At 37.9% G+C, this 17,133-nt stretch overlaps 2 protein-coding genes across 9 annotated transcripts in view; one reads left to right on the top strand and one right to left on the bottom strand.

Moving 5' to 3' along the window:
• LOC144377184 (uncharacterized) overlaps positions 1-17,133 on the top strand; it is a 57,422-nt gene that overhangs the window by 2,489 nt on the left and 37,800 nt on the right. The window lies entirely within an intron of this gene.
• Positions 1-17,133, bottom strand: part of Dixdc1 (DIX domain containing 1) — a 78,666-nt gene that overhangs the window by 38,175 nt on the left and 23,358 nt on the right. For 5 of the 8 annotated variants that reach the window (XM_021732398.3, XM_078046981.1, XM_040285198.2 and 2 more), the window contains 4 exons: positions 6,569-6,698; positions 3,567-3,692; positions 1,266-1,497; positions 582-689 (listed from right to left, as the gene is read on the bottom strand). In XM_021732398.3, coding sequence (XP_021588073.2) covers positions 582-689; positions 1,266-1,497; positions 3,567-3,692; positions 6,569-6,698 — 596 coding nt within the window. The remainder of the gene's footprint in view (positions 1-581; positions 690-1,265; positions 1,498-3,566; positions 3,693-6,568; positions 6,699-17,133) is intronic. The other 3 variants (XM_078046979.1, XM_078046980.1, XM_078046977.1) reach the window with 2 other exon arrangements.

The raw sequence follows: 17,133 nt of genomic DNA, 5'->3' as shown, positions 1-17,133 counted from the left end.
TAGAAAAAGAGGTTAGGGAGCTGGGGGTGTAGTTCAGTGGGAGAGTACTTGCCTAGCATGTGTGAGGCACTGGGTTCTATCCTTAGCACTGCATAAGAAAACTAAACAAACAGGGAGTTGGGGTTGTGGCTCAGTAGTAGAGCTTGCGTAGATGCTTGAGGCATTGAGTTCGATCCTCAGCACCACGTAAATGTAAAATAAAGATATTGTGTCCACTTGAAACTAAAAATATAAAATTTTTTTTTAAAACTAAACAAATAAATAAAGGCATGCTGTCCATCTGTAACTATAAAAAATTTTTTTAGAAAGAGGTTGGGGGGCTGGGGATGTGGCTCAAGCAGTAGCGCGCTCGCCTGGCATGCTTGGGGCACTGGGTTTGATCCTCAGCACCACATAAAAATAAAATAAATATGTTGTGTCCACCGAAAACTAAAAAAGAAATATTAAAAAATTCTCTCTCTTGAAAAAAGAAAAAAAGAGGTTAAGTGTCTTAGTTGCTTGCTGTTTTGCTACCTGAAGTTGAGAACCCTGAGAATACCCAAAAATTCAGCCATAATGTAAGGAATCTGAGGCCAAATTACCTGGAGCAGCTCGACTCAGAAGGAGACCTTTGCTGTCCTTCATACTGCTGCACCAGGGCGCGCACACTCCAGTATGGATTCTCAATCTCCTCATCCATGCTACTGTTCCTAAAGCCAAAGAGTAAAAAAGGGGAAAGTATCAGTTCTTCAAATCAGGTCAACTCTAAATGTACTGATACTCTAACACTCTGTGAGCACCATAAGCAAGAAAATGAATAAGGCAAAACCCCGCCTCAAAGAAATCTAGTAGGGAAGGCAGGCCAAAAAAAAAAAAAAGGGAATTTCATCAATCTCTGCAACATTTCAGGGTTGTTCTCTCCCTCATCAGATGCATAATCCCCAAAAGACTTTCTGCCATGACTCTCCAGGACATCTTAGTCTTCTGGATATATACCAGTGTAGATCCTCCCCCCAGACGGACTAAAGTATTACTCCTACATATCTCTCTGTGAACCAGAGGAAAAGCCGTACACATATAGTTCCCTTACATTCTAGTAATTGCAAATAATCATCTCAAACAGAAATAAACTTTTCTCTTGGGGTACCTTCTCAAACCTCCCCTCCATGTTTTTTTCTGCAATGTGGGGCTGTTTATGTGATACTTCCAACTCCTGTACTGTATTGTCTAAGAAAAGAAATACCAGAGAGAGATATTAGTTTCCATCCCCAGATTTCTACTCTTACCTCTGTCTGTATCTGAAGACATCTCGTCCTGATCGTGACATGTCATGGCACACATCAGCTAAAGCAGCAGCTGCTCCTTGAGCCACGGCAGTGGCACAATGTGGCTGGTGACTCTGTAGAGGGGCTCTGGAGTCCTGTCCTTGGCTCACCATCCTGCTAGAGCCAGGTTTGAAATGAGCTGCCAACGCAAGGACCAGCCTCATGATGGACTTCAGGTTTCCTTCCACAATATCTGAAGGACCAAACAGACCAAGAAGTCCTGAGAAAGAAGCAGAGGCTGAAGACTTGCGTTACAAAGAGCTAGAGACACACAAGAAAGGAAGTCAAAGTCTTGGTCTTCACAAAGCCATATTCAACAAAGGAGAAAGAAGGTCTAAAAGCAATTACATAATAAGTACAATAACATTCAGATCACAGAAGTACAGAAGTCTTTGGGAGCTCAGAGTAGAGGCATCTTAGAGGGCTCAGGGATATATTCTTAAAGAAAGTGAGTCCTCAACTGAGACTTGTTTGATGAAGAGTGGTCCATGAATGAAAGAAGGGAAAAAAGTAATCTGGGAAGAAGAAAAAGTAGATTTAAAGGGCCTGCAAGTGAAAGAACTGTACTGTCTGACATAGGAGCCACAAGCCACATGCTGCCACTAAGCATTTTAAATTTCACTACTCTGAATTGAAATGTGCTCTATGTACAGTACTTACTTAATACACACATAAAAAATGAATGACAAATATCTCATTAGACTTAGTACAAAAATAGAATATGAAACATCTCAGTAATTTTTGTACTGATTTCAAAATCAAACAATAGTATTTTGGATATATTGAGTTAGATAAAGTATCATCTCATTAATTTTTTATAATATGGCTATTAGAAACTTTTAAGTTACCAGTGTAATTTACGTTATATTTCTGGCGCTCAGCTTTGTGGTGAAGGAACTGAGAGAAGTTCAGCATATACAGAGTACTGGATCCAGAAGAAGAAGGGAAAGATGAGCAGTGATGGAGAAATAGAGGTTGGTCATACAGGACAGAGTAAGCCATAGGAAAGACTTTGGATTTTATTCTAAGGGCCCTCAATGCAGAGGAATATCATAAGCATACATTCTTAGATCATTCTGGCTGCAGTATGGTAAGCAGAAAAGGAAAGGGAAAAAATCAATGCAGCAGGACTAATTAGGAAACTGTAGTGCTTCTCCAGGTAAAAGACAATGATGCCCTGAATGGCAGGGTTCCCTTAAAAATAGCGACTTTACTGGGCCAGATCCCCAAGCCCACTCCACATGGGGACCAGATCAAAGATATGGCTCTCTAAATTCTGCCCTAGAAAAAAAGGCAAAAAGTAATGTGATAGAACTGGTGAAAATTAACTCAAAGTAAAATTCTATTTATTTAGCCTCTTAACCTTTTAAATATACAAAACTTAGAAAAGGATTATTTGATATGTCCTCTGAGTGTTCTCAGTGGTTCAGCATTTGCCCACCTGAATGACCCCTACACAAAGAAGTCCAATAATCCAACATGAAAGGAAGGCTCCCTTCTGACTCCATTGTCAGATAGGCAATCAGACCCAGAAACTGAAGCTGCAACAGAACTAGATCCAATCAATTCTAGAGAAACAGCAAAGGATTAGGGAGCCTATGTTTTCTAAGGACACCTATATTGCTCCTTCTTTGCAGCCTGGCCAAACCCACCTGGGTCATGTCACTACAGAAGAGGGCATATTCAGAGGCCACAGAGCCCCTTCTATCCTGCCTGGAATGTATTGATATTCAGAAAGTGCTATAAAATATTTTCCTTCTAGAAAACTGGGAGAAAAAAACACGTTATGATAATGTGAAATAATATTTGGTCAAAAAACCCAAGGAACTTGAAAAATATTATCTATTTCCATTTTTGAAAACTTAGACATTCTAAAATTAATATCATAATTTTGTCATTTATTTTTGTACAATTAATTCTCCCATATATACTCAAGGAGTTCTGTATCCAACTACAAAGAATAGAGAACTTCTATCTCCACCCAGGTTTCCACAGCACTCAGATTCTGATAATCAGTCCATCCCAAGAGGATAACTTTTGTTACGGAAAAATGACATGAGGCCATTCTACAACCCTTGGCTAGCTGAGAATGTGGCTCAGTGGAAAAGCACTTGCCTGGCATGTACAAAGTTCTTATCTCCAGCACCAGGAAAAAAAAAAAAAAAGCCAGTGGCTACACAACCAAGAGTGTTGTTTCTAAGACTGGCAAACACCAGTAAAGCTGAGTGTGTTCATCCACCAAGGATGTGAAGAGACACCAACCTTTAGCTGAAGTCTGATGCATACGAATCTTTTTGGAGGCCACAAACTGTAGTACTTTCTCCACATTATTCTTCATCTCTTGTTGGTTACTTGGACTCAACTGTACCCCACTCAGCTTTTCTCCTGCTGTTAGAAAGGAATATATACACACACACACACACACACACACACACACACACACACACACGTTACATGGAGAAATATTATCAAAATTACACGGCAGTTAAACACAAAGGAAGGGAATATTTGATGTGGAACAATAAAATTATCCAAAAAATATGAGTAAGTTACATCCTGGTTTTTGTAATTTGGATGGGGAAGAAGAAAATGAAAGCCTTTTGGGGGGCCTTCAAATTTTTATATCTAAACCCATGGACCTATGAAGGTAGTATATATACATTTATTCATTCAAAAAAATATTAAGTAAGCACCTGCTGTGTGCCAAGCACTGTTCATGGCATTGCAGAGAGCAGTGAACAAGGAGAAACACCTTTCCTTGGGGAGTTTCCATCTCTAGGGATGGCAGATTACACATAAATGCTTAATATAATTTCAGATAATGAATGATACGTACTATAAGGAAAAATACAGTGTGATCATGGCCTCTCTGATAATACATTTGTGCAGAGACTGAATAAATGATGTTAAGACTTAAAAATATTAAGATGTTAAGATTTGAGGAGGAAATATTCCAAACTAAGAAACCACAGGTAGAATCAAGCTTAGCATATCTTGAGGCTTAGGAGCAAGACCAGTGTAGTTGGAATGGAGTAAGCACAGAGTCCTGGGAGAGGCCAGAGAGGTAGCAAGGCCAGGTTCTGTAGGGCTTTGTGGACCACAGTAGAGAGCCTAAAATTTTATTCTAAGTGTAATGAGAAGCCAATGGAGAGTTTATTTTATTTCATTTATTTACAACCCAGGAGAGCTTTACCACTGAGCTATATTCCCAGTGCTTTTATTTTTTGAGACAGGCTCCCATTAAGTTGCTTAGGGCCTCACTAAGCTGCTATTGCTGCCCTCAACCTTGCAACCCTCCTGCCTCAGCCTCCTGAGTCACTGGTATTATAGGCATGTACCACATTACCTGGCAAAACCAATGGAGATTTTAAAACAAAGGACTAATGGTCATCTAGTTTATGTTTTTTCCAATTTGAGTTTGTGTATATGGATTAGGTGAAGAAGACAAAGGGAGATTAGTTAGAAAGATAATGAAAATATTCATGACAGATAATGATGGTTTGGGCAGAGGAAGAGATGGTAAGAAGTCAGATATTAAGTATATTTTAAATATAAAGCAGAAACTACATGTAAATGATTAGGTTTAAGCCACAAGAGAAAGAATTAAGAATGATTTCTAAGTGTTCTGCTTTAATGACTGGTTGAATGGCAATGTAATATATTCCTTAGATGAAAAAACTTGGAAAGGGATCAGTGAAAGGAGAAAATCAAAATTCTGATTAAGACATGTGATGTTAGAGCTGCACACTAGACACCAAGTAGAGATGCTGAATAAGAAGCTGAATATTCATATCTTCAACTCAAGGGAAAGTTAGTGGCTAACCATACAAATTTAGGGAGATAACTTGAGGTTATTTCTATATAGCAAAGTCACAGTGGAAAGTAGGGTTCAAGGGCTGAGGATGTAGCTGAGTGGAAGAGTACTTCTAGCATATGAGAGGCTCAGGGTTAGAGCCCCAGCACAAGAAATTAAACAAGATAGAAAAAGGTTAATCCTGGCAGCTGCTATTAGTATTGGCGTTGTTATTATCATTACAAATAAATGAGCTGATGAATTCACCAGCTGTCCCAACAAGATAATGCCTGTTGCAAACTTTGCTCCTTCCATACCACTCATAAGCCCTACAGCCCTCAAGGACTCTGAGCATGGTCCATTGACTAATACAACAATAAATGTTTGAGTACCTACTAGGTCCCCATGGTTAGAGGTTGTGGAGATAGGAAAAAAAAATGATACTGTGCATTCTCTTAAAGAGTTCAATCTTTACAGAAGAAAGGTAGATAAATAAACAATTACCACAAGTAATTACCATTTGGTAAGAAAAACAATTGCAGGGCTGGGATTGTGGCTTAATGGTAGAGTGCTTGTCTAGCATGAGTGAGGCACTGGGTTTGATCCCTGGAACCACATAAAAGTAAAAACAATTGCAGAGCTATGGACATAAAATTACACTAACATCTAGTAAAAATGGTGCCAGGGTTTCAAGAGCAAAAACCCTTTTATGTAGTGAGTATTAGAAAGGAGTGTTTTGCTGGTAACATCCTCATTTTGCCTGGCTACTACTTCCTTTTCTGGTCTTGGTTTAGACATCAGTTCTTCTGGAAGGCGTCCATTTAAATGTCTATCTATCTATGTATCTATTTATACATATTAGAAATTGAACCTAGGGGTACTTAATCATTGGGCTTTAGCCACATAACCAGCCCTACTTATTTTTTATTTTGAGACAAGGTCTTGCTAAGTTGCTGAGGCTGGCTTTGAACCCAAGCTGCTGAGATTATAGGCATGCACCACAACACCCAGCAGAAGTCAATTCTTTTGGCAGGCTTCAGTTTTAGACATGAATTCTTTTGGTCAGCCATCCCTGAACCCCTCAGAATGGGAAGGGTGTCCCTTCTATGCACTTCTTTCTGTGTTCATCCCATCAAAGCACCAAGCACATTAATGGAACTGACTTCACTTTCCAGACTTTCCAATTAGATTGAGAGACTCCTGAGAACACAGACTGCATTCATTATGTTCCCAAACTTAGAAACAGTGCCTAGTACACAGTATTGACCAATGAAGAAATGATTTAAGTTTTGCCAAGTATCTTGTATAACTAAAAAGGACAAATGAAAAAAATTTTAAGAAAGAAAAAAAAAGTTTGGCAAGTATTTTTTTCTCTACTTCCACTGCTACATATTCTAAAGAATCAACCTGCGTCAAAGGGCATATGAAGGATAAAAATCTATGGTAACATAAGAGTCCAGGGCCAACTGACCAACAATTTCGATGAGATATGCCAGGATCACCCCATCGCGGAGATCCTGTCGCAGGTCCTGCACAGGCCTCACTGATGGCCTCTTCTTCAGCTGTGCATTCACCCAGGCCACATAGGCCTGGAGCTGTTGCTGGAAAATAAAAAGTGGAAATGAGGGAAAGGTAGCATATTAGTCTTATTCCCTACCCTGCACCTCTAAGGCCGCATGAGAGGTCGTAGTATGGTGAACAATCTATATCCAGAAGAAGGAGATTTTAAGGAAAGAGAGAAGGAAGCTAGTACAGGCCATACCCTCTAATTTTATGCTAATCTCTAAGGATAAGCTACCCTGTGATTTTAGATGGCACTGGAGAGATAGAAAAGGAGATGAGTGCTTAAATTATTATCATTCCTCCTCTCCTTGAATTTTGCTCTGTTGACAGGGCTAGACCCAGGACTCCAGCCAGTTTTCAGGCATAATCACTGCGGCCAGCAACCCATTATGCTTTCCAGTAACAATCCCTCATGCACCATATTCACAATGGACTGTGATACTCATACAAATTGATCCTGTGGAAGGAGAGATAAATAATAACGCAAGCTCAGAGCTGCCTCTCCCATAGCTGCTTTTTTCGAATGAAACTTAACTGAAATCATCTCAAAGTCAACCCAAGATTTATTCTCCTGAGCCCATAATCCTAGGATTGCTACAGAGTTAGTTTTAATCCGCGCTTTATGTTGTCAAAAAGGATCTGATTAACTAAAACCACCACAAAGAAGGAAAAAGAAAAAGGATATAGTGAGAAGGGTATAGTTACTGAAGACTGAGGGGCATTTTCATTCACTTCAGACAAAGTTAAGGCCCTATACTATCAGAAATCTGCCAGGGGTCAGATGTGATGGTCCATGCCTATATCCTTTGGGGCTGGAAAATCACAAGTTCAAGGCCAGATTAGGCAACTTAGTGAGATCCGATCTAAAATTGTGAGCCTGTTCAGATATTAATTAATTAGTAAAATTTTGATGAAGAATGGAAGTTTTATATAGTTTCAAAGTAACTCTCTATAGTACATTTATTCATGTGAAGAGGTAAAAAAATCTTACAGTGGAGAAGTCTGGCTGATACTACTTTAATCAAGCTATGGAAAAGACTGCTGTCAATAAAGGACAAACTGAAATGGTGCAATAATAAGAATAAAAAGTCTTCTTCCTTCTCTGAATACAAATAGTTGCCCTTCCCTACTTTTTGAAGTTAGGCATGACCCCATGACTTGTTTGGGCCAATGAAATGTGAGAAGTGACATAAGTCACTTCACCTAGATAACTCTGAAATAGGTAAATGCCTTTACATTTAATTTTTTAATTTATTTTTGGGGGGAGTACTAGGGACTTAATCCAGGGGCAATTTACCACTGAGCCACATCCCCAGCCCTCTTTTATTTTTTTATTTTGAGGCAGGGTCTCAGTAAGATGCTTAGTTGCTGAGGCTGGCCTCAAACTTGAGATCTTCCTGCCTCAGCCTCTTGAGTCAGTGAGATTACAGAGATAAACAATAACCACCATGCCTGATTACATTTTCAAAATAAATCAATTTAAGGCTGAAACTGAGAAAGAGAAGCCATGTATTAAGATTTAGGAGCCAGTAGGTGATTAACTACTTCTCTGATTTTTTTTCACCTGTTCTTGTTGTGAGCATGTGTCAAGATGAAACCCATGTTGTCCTCGATTCATTGACTATACTAAAAATCCCTCCCAATTCCACCCTGTTTAGACATATAGAATGATAGAAAAACAAATAATTGTTGTATGAAAAATAAATAAAATAATAAAATTTAAAAAGAGCTGGGACGTAGCTCGGTGAAAAAGTGCTTGTCTATGATGTGCAATCCCCAGTACTGGGAAAAAAAAAAGAAGAAGAAATAAAAAGAAACCTGTGAAGCTCTACATAGGGACAATATAACTCATCCCAAATGCTTGTTCAACCTTATATATTTCATATTTTGTCCATTAAACAGAACTTTTATTCAGAAGGTTATTATGATTATTTGGTCAGAAGAAGAGCCAACATCTAAATAGTATGTAAACAAGGTTGTAGTCCAGGCAGCAACTCCATCTGGTTTCTAAAGCAGCCCAAGATCCTGAACCTAAAAATAAAGTTCAAGGGCTAATTGTTTTAAAATTATAATTTGGTTAAAGTACCATAGATTTCAAAGTCCCAAGTACTTCCTTAATTAAATGATGTTGGAAATAACTCACTGGCTGCTTTCTGGCTTAAATTAACTGTCCATTAGTTTCACTCTCTGTCAATTTGTGGGAATAAAATCATTAGGAAAACAGCGCTAAGGTAATCTATCAGCTACTGACAAACTGTAGGAAGTACAACAATCAGGAGCAGGTTGGGGAGTAATCTAATGTTTACTGATTACCTACCATGGAGTTTTATACAAATATATTTAGTTAATGATGTACCTGGCACAGGGCCTGAAACACAATTGATACTTACTAAATGGTCATTATTGTGATCATAACCATCATCATCCAATTCAATTGTGTCCCCTCCTCACCCAGGGGCACTTAACCACTGAGCTACATCCCCAGCCCTTTCATTTTTTTATTTTGAGACAGGGTCTCACTAAGTTGCTTAGGGCCTCACTAAGTCACTGAGATTGGCTTTAAACTTACAATCCTCCTGCCTCAGTCTCCTGAGCTGCTGGGATTACAGACATAACCCACTGCACCCTGCTGATTCAATTCTTGAAAAAGCACCAGTCTGTATTATCTCCATTTCACAGATGAGGTTCACAGAGGTGATATAACTTCACCAATGCCTCCATTGCAGATTTAGTACTGAAACCCAGTAAATGCTGTCTAAGCATTTATACCAAGGGTCTCCTGCTATCCAACTCTCTCTGTAGAACAGAAATATAAAAGCTGCACCTTCTGCCTAACAGGACCAGACACCCACCCCCAGGAACTGGATGAGCTATGTATGTAATGCTCCAAGGTCAGCTTGCATGGCACAGCCACAGGTCTTCCAGAGGCACACAAGGCAAAGGTACCTCTGGAGTGAACCATTCTTGTCTAAGAAAAAGGGGGTAAGACCATAAAAGGCATTAAGAGTAACTACTAGGGTCTGATTAATTGGCTTATATATAAAACTCCTAACCAATTTCTCTCTAATAGCTGTATATAATATCACCCTCAAAACATTCCTGCATAAAGACTCCCATTATCTTCGAGATAAAATCCAATCTTCTTAGCTGCCATTTAAGACAGTCATATGCAGCTAGCCCTTGCCTGTACTCTAGCTTCACCCACTAACCCTCTGCATCTCCCACATTTCAGCTCATCCAAACTATGTGTGGTTCCTGGCATGCTTTCCTGCTGCTCTACCTGCACCTACCTGCTATCTTTTTCTAAGTCTCAACTGAAATATTACCTTTTCCAGAAAGCCTTCCCTGACTCTTACATATTTTAGACATTTTGAGAGCATCATGTGTTACACAATCAGATCAATAACAATTTGAATGCAGGCACTATACTAAGGATCGGGGCTACAAAGAGCCCCTTGCCTTCAAGAAGCTTTCAGGAAAGAAAGGAAGAAGAGAAGCTTGCGGATTGGTTGAGGCAAGTGCTATGACAGGGTGCACCGGGAGCTAAGTAAACATTAGCCCAATATTAAGACAAGCTTCAGGAGGGTTTCCTGAAGGAGGAAAGAAAGAAAGCACTCAGAAGAGCTAAGATCTGAAATATGTTCTATGCAGAGTGTCAATAACAGTTAAAAATTATTTGACTCTTAAGAGTAGCAGATCCTTGGGGCTGGGGCTCAGTGGTAGAGTGCCTGCCTTGCACATATGAGGCACTGGGTTCCATCCTCAGCACCACATAAAAATAAATAAATAACGATATTGTATTCATCTTCAACTAAAAAAAAATTAAAAAGAGTAGCGGGTGCTCAACAAATATTTGTTTTGAGCCAGTAAACCATTTGTCACTTTTCTTTAGGCCAAGACCTCAGATGACTGCAAAAGTTAATATACATGTGGAGTATTGTAGTGCATACCAGTAAACTCAGCAACTCAAGAGGCTGAGGCAAGAAAATTACAACTTCAAGGTCACCCAACAATATAGTGAGACCCTGTCTCAGAATAAAAACCAAAAAAGGCTGGGGATGTAGCTCATTGATAGAACACCCTGGGTTCAATCCCCAAGGCCACAAGAAAAAAAAAAGTTCATTATGAGGGATAAACAAAAACAAGTATTTTCCTTTAGACCAAAATAATTTCTACTTAAAACCATAGCCTTCCCTTCTCTGTAGAATAGAAGTTGTTTCTGATGCAAAACTGATTAGAGGCTCCTAGCCATAACTTTCATGCACATTAATCACAGTTTTGGTCTTCCAATAAAAGAGGATTCCCTAGCATACATGATAAAAGTTACCACTTTTCTGAATGCCTATTCTACTTTATTGCTTTAAATATATTTTTTCTCATTCTAATCTGCCAGGAAATGTTAAATAAGGTGAAACAAATTATTTTTAAGGTCATCCAGACAGTGAACCATTGGATTCTGATCTAACTCCCAAACCAATGTTCTTTCCACAACTAAACACATTTTATCTCTGAGGTTTAAATGACTTCACTAAAACTTTCAGTTTGTGCCTTAATCTAAACCACCCTCTTACCACATCCTGGGCTTTAGTATATAGTGTAATAATCTACACTAACTGGCTGTCTCCTAATCAAAAGGTGGTTACCAGATCAGCAGCATTGGCACCACTCAGGGATCTGTTGGAAATGCAGACTCCCAGGCCCCTCCCCAGTCTAACCTACCAAATCAGAACTTCTATTTTAACATGAACACCTAATAACTCACATGCAGAGTTAAGTGTGACCAGCCCACTGTTCCCATACCTGGTTGAATATCAAGGGAACAAAGGAAGCTTTTCAAAACAGACCTTACCCCATGTTATGATTTGGATCTGGAGTATCCCCAAAGTCTCATATGTTGAAGGCTTAATGCCCAGCAATGTCCAGAGGTGGGACTTTGGGGAAGTGATTAGATTGACAGATTTCTGACCTCATTAATGGATTAATCCATTGATAGCTGAAAGGACTACTAGAGGTAGTGGAAACTATAAGTTAAGTGGGGCATGGCTGAAGAAAGTAGACCTTCCCTCACCTTTCCTGGCTGCCAAGAGCTGATCAACTTTCCTCTGCCATGTCCTTCCACCAACTGCCCTGATGTTCTGCTTCATCTCAGACCCAAAGCAATGAAGTCAACAGACCATGTATTGAAACTTCTGAAACCATAAGCCAAAATAAATCTTTCTTCCTCAAAGTTGTTCTTGTCAGGTATTCTGGTCACAGCAACAAAAAACTAATACACTCCAAATATACCAAATCATCTCCAGGGATAAAACTCAGCTTTATTTGCCTAATCTCTCCAATATGATTCTTCTGGAGCTGACCTGAATCTTTTTCTAGTTAAATATTCCAGTTCCCTTAACCAAAGAATTCATATCCCTGGTTACTCATCAGAATCATCAGCGATGCTTTTAAAAATAATAGCACCTTGGCCCCACTCTATAGTGGGAATTATATAGTCAGAATTTCAGAAGGTGAGGCACAGGTGTATCAATATTCTTTTTAAAATATTTATTTATTTAGTTAGTTGTAGTTGAATACAATACATTTACTTTATCTATTGTTTTTTCAATGTGGTGCTGAGGATTGAACCCAGGACCTTGACATGGTAGCCGAATGGTCTACCGCTGAGTTACAACCTTAGCCCCTGCATCAATATTCTTTGACCTGGCCTGTGCTGCTTCAGTGTTACACGCTTCATGCTTGTGTGCGGCTGCTGCTCTCCAGAATACTCTAAAGCTGGAATACTTCCAAACATAGAGTGTTCCTAGGTACATGCAGAGATATGAACCAAGGGGAACCATTCCTGACTTAAAAGATTATAATTGCTGGGCACACTGGCACATTCTTGTAATTCCAGTGATGTGGAAGGCTGAGACAGGAGGATCTCAAGTTCCAGACCACCCTGGGCAACTTAGTGTGGCCCTATCTCAAAATAAAATATAAACTTACATCCAGTGAGGTTATAGCACTCCTAGCGACAATTCCTTACAGTATAGAAAAAAAAAAAAGTAAAGAATTATTGCTCTTCTGGGGCTGGGGATGTGGCTCAAGCGGTAGAGCGCTGGCCTGGCATATGTGTGGCCCAGGTTCGATCCTCAGCACCACATACAAACAAAGATGTTGTGTCCGCTGAAAACTAAAAAATAAATATTAAAAAAAAATTCTCTCTTTCTCTCTCTCTCTTTAAAAAAAAAAAGAATTATTGCTCTTCTTTTTTTTTTTTTTTAAAGTCTCAAGCCTTAGGCTTTTTTTTTTTTTGAGAGAGAGAGAGAGGGAGAGAATTTTAATCTTTATTTTTTAGTTTTCAGTAGACACAGCATCTTTGTATGTGGTGCTGAGGATCGAACCCTGGCTGCACGCATGCCAGGCAAGCATGCTACCACTTGAGCCACATCCCCAGCCCCTGCTCTTCTGTTCTTAATCTCTCTGAAACCATAAACTTAGAACCTAAAATAATATTATGGATGTAAAAAATATATATGAAGTGTTTCATTCAAGGCATTTCTCTTTCTTTCCTTCTTCCTCCTTTTCTTTTCTTCCTTTATCTTTGTCTACCAGATTACACTGTTGATTTCACACTTTGAGGGGTCATTTGAAACCCTCAAGAATTATTTTTTTTTAAGTTTATTTTTTAGTTGTAGATGGACACAATGCCTTTATTATTTGTTTACTTTTATGTGGTGCTGAGGATCAAAGGTCTGAGAAGTTTCCTTTGTACCTCATTGTGCGAGGCAAGTGCTCTGCCCTTGAGCCACATAACCCCAGCCCTCAAGTATTATTTTTTAATTCATTAACTTTTCATTGTGAAATAACTTCAGGCTTGCAAAGAACAAACAGTATAAAGAGTTCCCTATACTCATTATCTAACTAACCAAATTGTCTAGATCTTAACAGAACCACGTTCAATGACCAAAACAGGAAACTAACACCAACAAAATACCTTTAACTAGAGAACTTATACAAATTTCTTTTTACATTTTATTTTTAATACATAAAACAAATTATACACGGTAATGAGGTATCATGTAATGTTTGATACATATATACATTACATAATGTTTAAGTCAGGCTTAAATATATTTATCTCTTCAAACATTTATCATTTCTTCATGGTTTATTCAAATTTCACCAACTGTCCCACTGATGTCTTTTTTGGGGTCCAGGATCCAATCCAAAAATCTCACACTGCATCTAGCTGTCATGTCTCCTTTTTTCCCTCCAATCTGGAAGAGTTTCTCAGTCTTTTTCTTTCATAATATGCGCAATTTTTTGAAGAGTATTGCCTAGTTATTTTTTAGTGTCCCTCAGTATGGATTTCTCTGCAGTTTCCTCATGATTAAATTCATGTTATAGATTTTTGGTAAGAATACTGTGCCCTTCTGAGGGCAGCATCTCATAAGCCACATGATGCCAATACATCACATTATTGATGAGGTTAGCTTTGATGGCTTGGTTAAAGTAGTGCCTAGTAGCTTATTGTAAAGCTGCTATCTTTCCTTTTGTAATTAACATCTTGTGGGAAGATGTTGTAGATTATGCAAATATACTTTTTCTCATCATTACTTTTCCCCATTCATTTTAAATTTAAGATCCATTGATTTTTATTTCCTGCAGCAATTATTACTATAGTGTTTCCCAAATGATGATTTTTCTAATTCTATCATTCATTCTCTATTACTGGGAATTCTTCCCATGAGGATGAACTCTCTTTTCCCTCATTTATATTAATATGAGCTCATGGATAATTTTAAAAATTTATTCAAAAATTATATTAATCCATTACTATAACTCTTTATGTTGCTGCCCAAATTATTTCAGATTTGGCCACTGAAACACCCTCCTGTTTATTCCTGTATCCTTACCACACGTCCAGATCATTTCTTTTTGTGATTTAAAAAAAAAAAAATAGAATTTATCATCGTAACCATTTTTAAGTATACAGTTCAGTAGTTTAAGTATATTCAGATTGTCCTGCAATAAACCTATAGGCCTTTTTCATTTTGTAATGCTAAAACTGTATACCTTTAGAACAACTCCACATTTTCCCCTCCCCCAGTCCCTGGCAACCATCTTCTACCCGTCTATACAAATCTGACTACTTTAGGTACTTTGCATAAAAGGAATCATATACTATTTGTCTTTTTGTGACTAGCATATTCCACCTAATATAATGCCTTTAAGGTTCATCCATGTTGAAGCATATGAGGAGTTTCCTTTCTTTTTAAGGCTGCAGTATTCCCCTGGATCATACACTATTTAGTTTGTTTACCATTCATTCATTGATGAACAACTGGGTTGCTTCCACCTCTTGGTTACTAGGAGTAATGCAGCTATGGGCAGTGTGTGTGCAAATATCTCTTCAAGATCCTGATTTCAATTCTTTTGGAAATTACACCCAGTGAGGTTTCTGGATCATTTTTGAACATTTCCTTACTTTCTTGCATCATAAGATATTCCTGACTCCTCATCTTTTACTTTTTCTGTCCCAGTTCTAGAATTAGCTATTTCTCAAAAGAACTCTGGTTTCTTTTATTGGAGAATAGTTTTTAGAAACCAAGATTTGGATATAACATATGCTCAACTGTTACTGGGATAGCAATTTAGGTCCTCTCAGCAGATGGAATTAGAAAAATATATATATACACATACTATATCTACCTATCTTGATAGATAGGTATATGTATGTGTGTATATGGTGTGTACATGTTTATATGTATGTTCATATAATTTATACCATAAATTATACCAATACCTCTTCTAGCTTAGCACCACACGGTTCATCTTTTATTTTATTTTTAACTTCTTTCTCCAACAGTCAGAAACCTGATTCTCACTACCCATTTTTACTTATTTGCTCAATTCTAGAATAGACACAATAGTTTTACCTATTCCTTTGTGAAAAATAAATGTACTAATCAGAAAGCAGAATTTATATAGTATTTTGTCTTTAGCCTTGCAGCATATAGTCAAAATACTGATTTCAACGTTACATAGTTTAGTTCTTTTCCTTTCCATCCCTTTCAGTGTGATTGTTATTTAATTGTAGTACAGTTAGGCTCAATTTTTACAGTTAATAGTCTATTTTGGGTTCTCCTCACATTTGGCTATATTTTAGTTATTTATATTTGGTAGGTAAAACATGGCTCTAAAATTCAAAACTATTAAATAAAAAAAAAAGTCATTCTGGGTGTGGAGATGTAGGCCTGTAATCCAGCTACTCGGGAGACTAAGGCAAAAGGATCACAAGTTCAAGGGCAGTCTCTGGAAACTAGGTAAGACCTTGTCTCAAAATAAAAAATAAAAAGGGCTAGCGATGTAGCGCAGTGGTAGAGCACCCCTGGATTTAATCCCATATGTACTGCCAAATAATAATAATAATTTTTTACATTAATGTCACTTTCTTCCTAGCCCACCCATTTTCTCCATTCTTTGCCCCATTCCCATCCACTTCCTTGTAGGTAAACCAATCTCATCTGTTTCTAGTTTATCTGTGGAGAAATTAGATACACATTTCCTTATTTCCCATATTTCTTTGTTTATATTTTTATTTTTTAATTATAATAAGTTTGAACCTCTTTTCACAGGTTTTGAAATCTGTTTACATCTTCAGCTTTTATTTTTCTTATATCTCTATGAATTATCCCTTTTCCCCACTTTTCTACTGAAGTTTCTGGTTCTCTGCCCCTCATTTTTAAGATTTCTTTATGTACTAAGAACATTAGCCCTTTGCTTTCAATATATGCTGCAGAAATTTCCCAGTTTGTGAGCTGCTTTGTCACTTTGTTTATGGTGTTTTGTTTGCTGTTTGTTTTTTCAAGGGATAGGGTTGGGTAATAAAAAGGTGTTGTTGTTGTTGTTAATGTTTTTTAGTTGTAGATAAACACAATACCTTTTTTTACTGATTTATTTTTATGTGGTGCTGAGGATCGAACCCAGTGCCTCACATGTGCTAGGAAAGCACTCTGCCACTAAGCTATAACCCCAGCGCAAGGGTTTTTTTGTTTTGTTTTGTTTTTGTTTTTATTAAGACCACACTTACTGATATTTTATTTCTCTGAATTTTGAGCCTTTGTCAAAAAATCTTTCCCTACACAGAAATGAAAGAAAATTTTATCCATCTTTTGCAGTTCTTATGATTTCATTTTTAGATTTTTGATCTTTGATCCATTTGGAGTTTATTCTTGTATATGATATAAGAATACACGTTTTTTCCAAATGGCTAACCAGATGTTTCAACACCATTTTTAAAAAGTACTTCATTATCTTCATGATTTGAGATGCCATCTTTATCATATACTAAATTCCCTTAAGCTCTTGGGCCTTCTTATGGGCTTTCTATTCTGTTATCACTTGTTTATGTCTATTCATGCACCAGTATCATAATGTGTCAGACAGCCTACAGCATTTGGAGTGGGCCGGGTGGGGGGAGTTCTGGGG

Source organism: Ictidomys tridecemlineatus, chromosome 4 (genome assembly GCF_052094955.1).
Source record: "Ictidomys tridecemlineatus isolate mIctTri1 chromosome 4, mIctTri1.hap1, whole genome shotgun sequence".
In the NCBI taxonomy this organism is placed as follows: Eukaryota; Metazoa; Chordata; class Mammalia; order Rodentia; family Sciuridae; genus Ictidomys; species Ictidomys tridecemlineatus.
The sequence above is the reverse complement of the archived record's forward strand: the minus strand, read 5'-3'. Positions and strand labels throughout refer to the sequence as shown.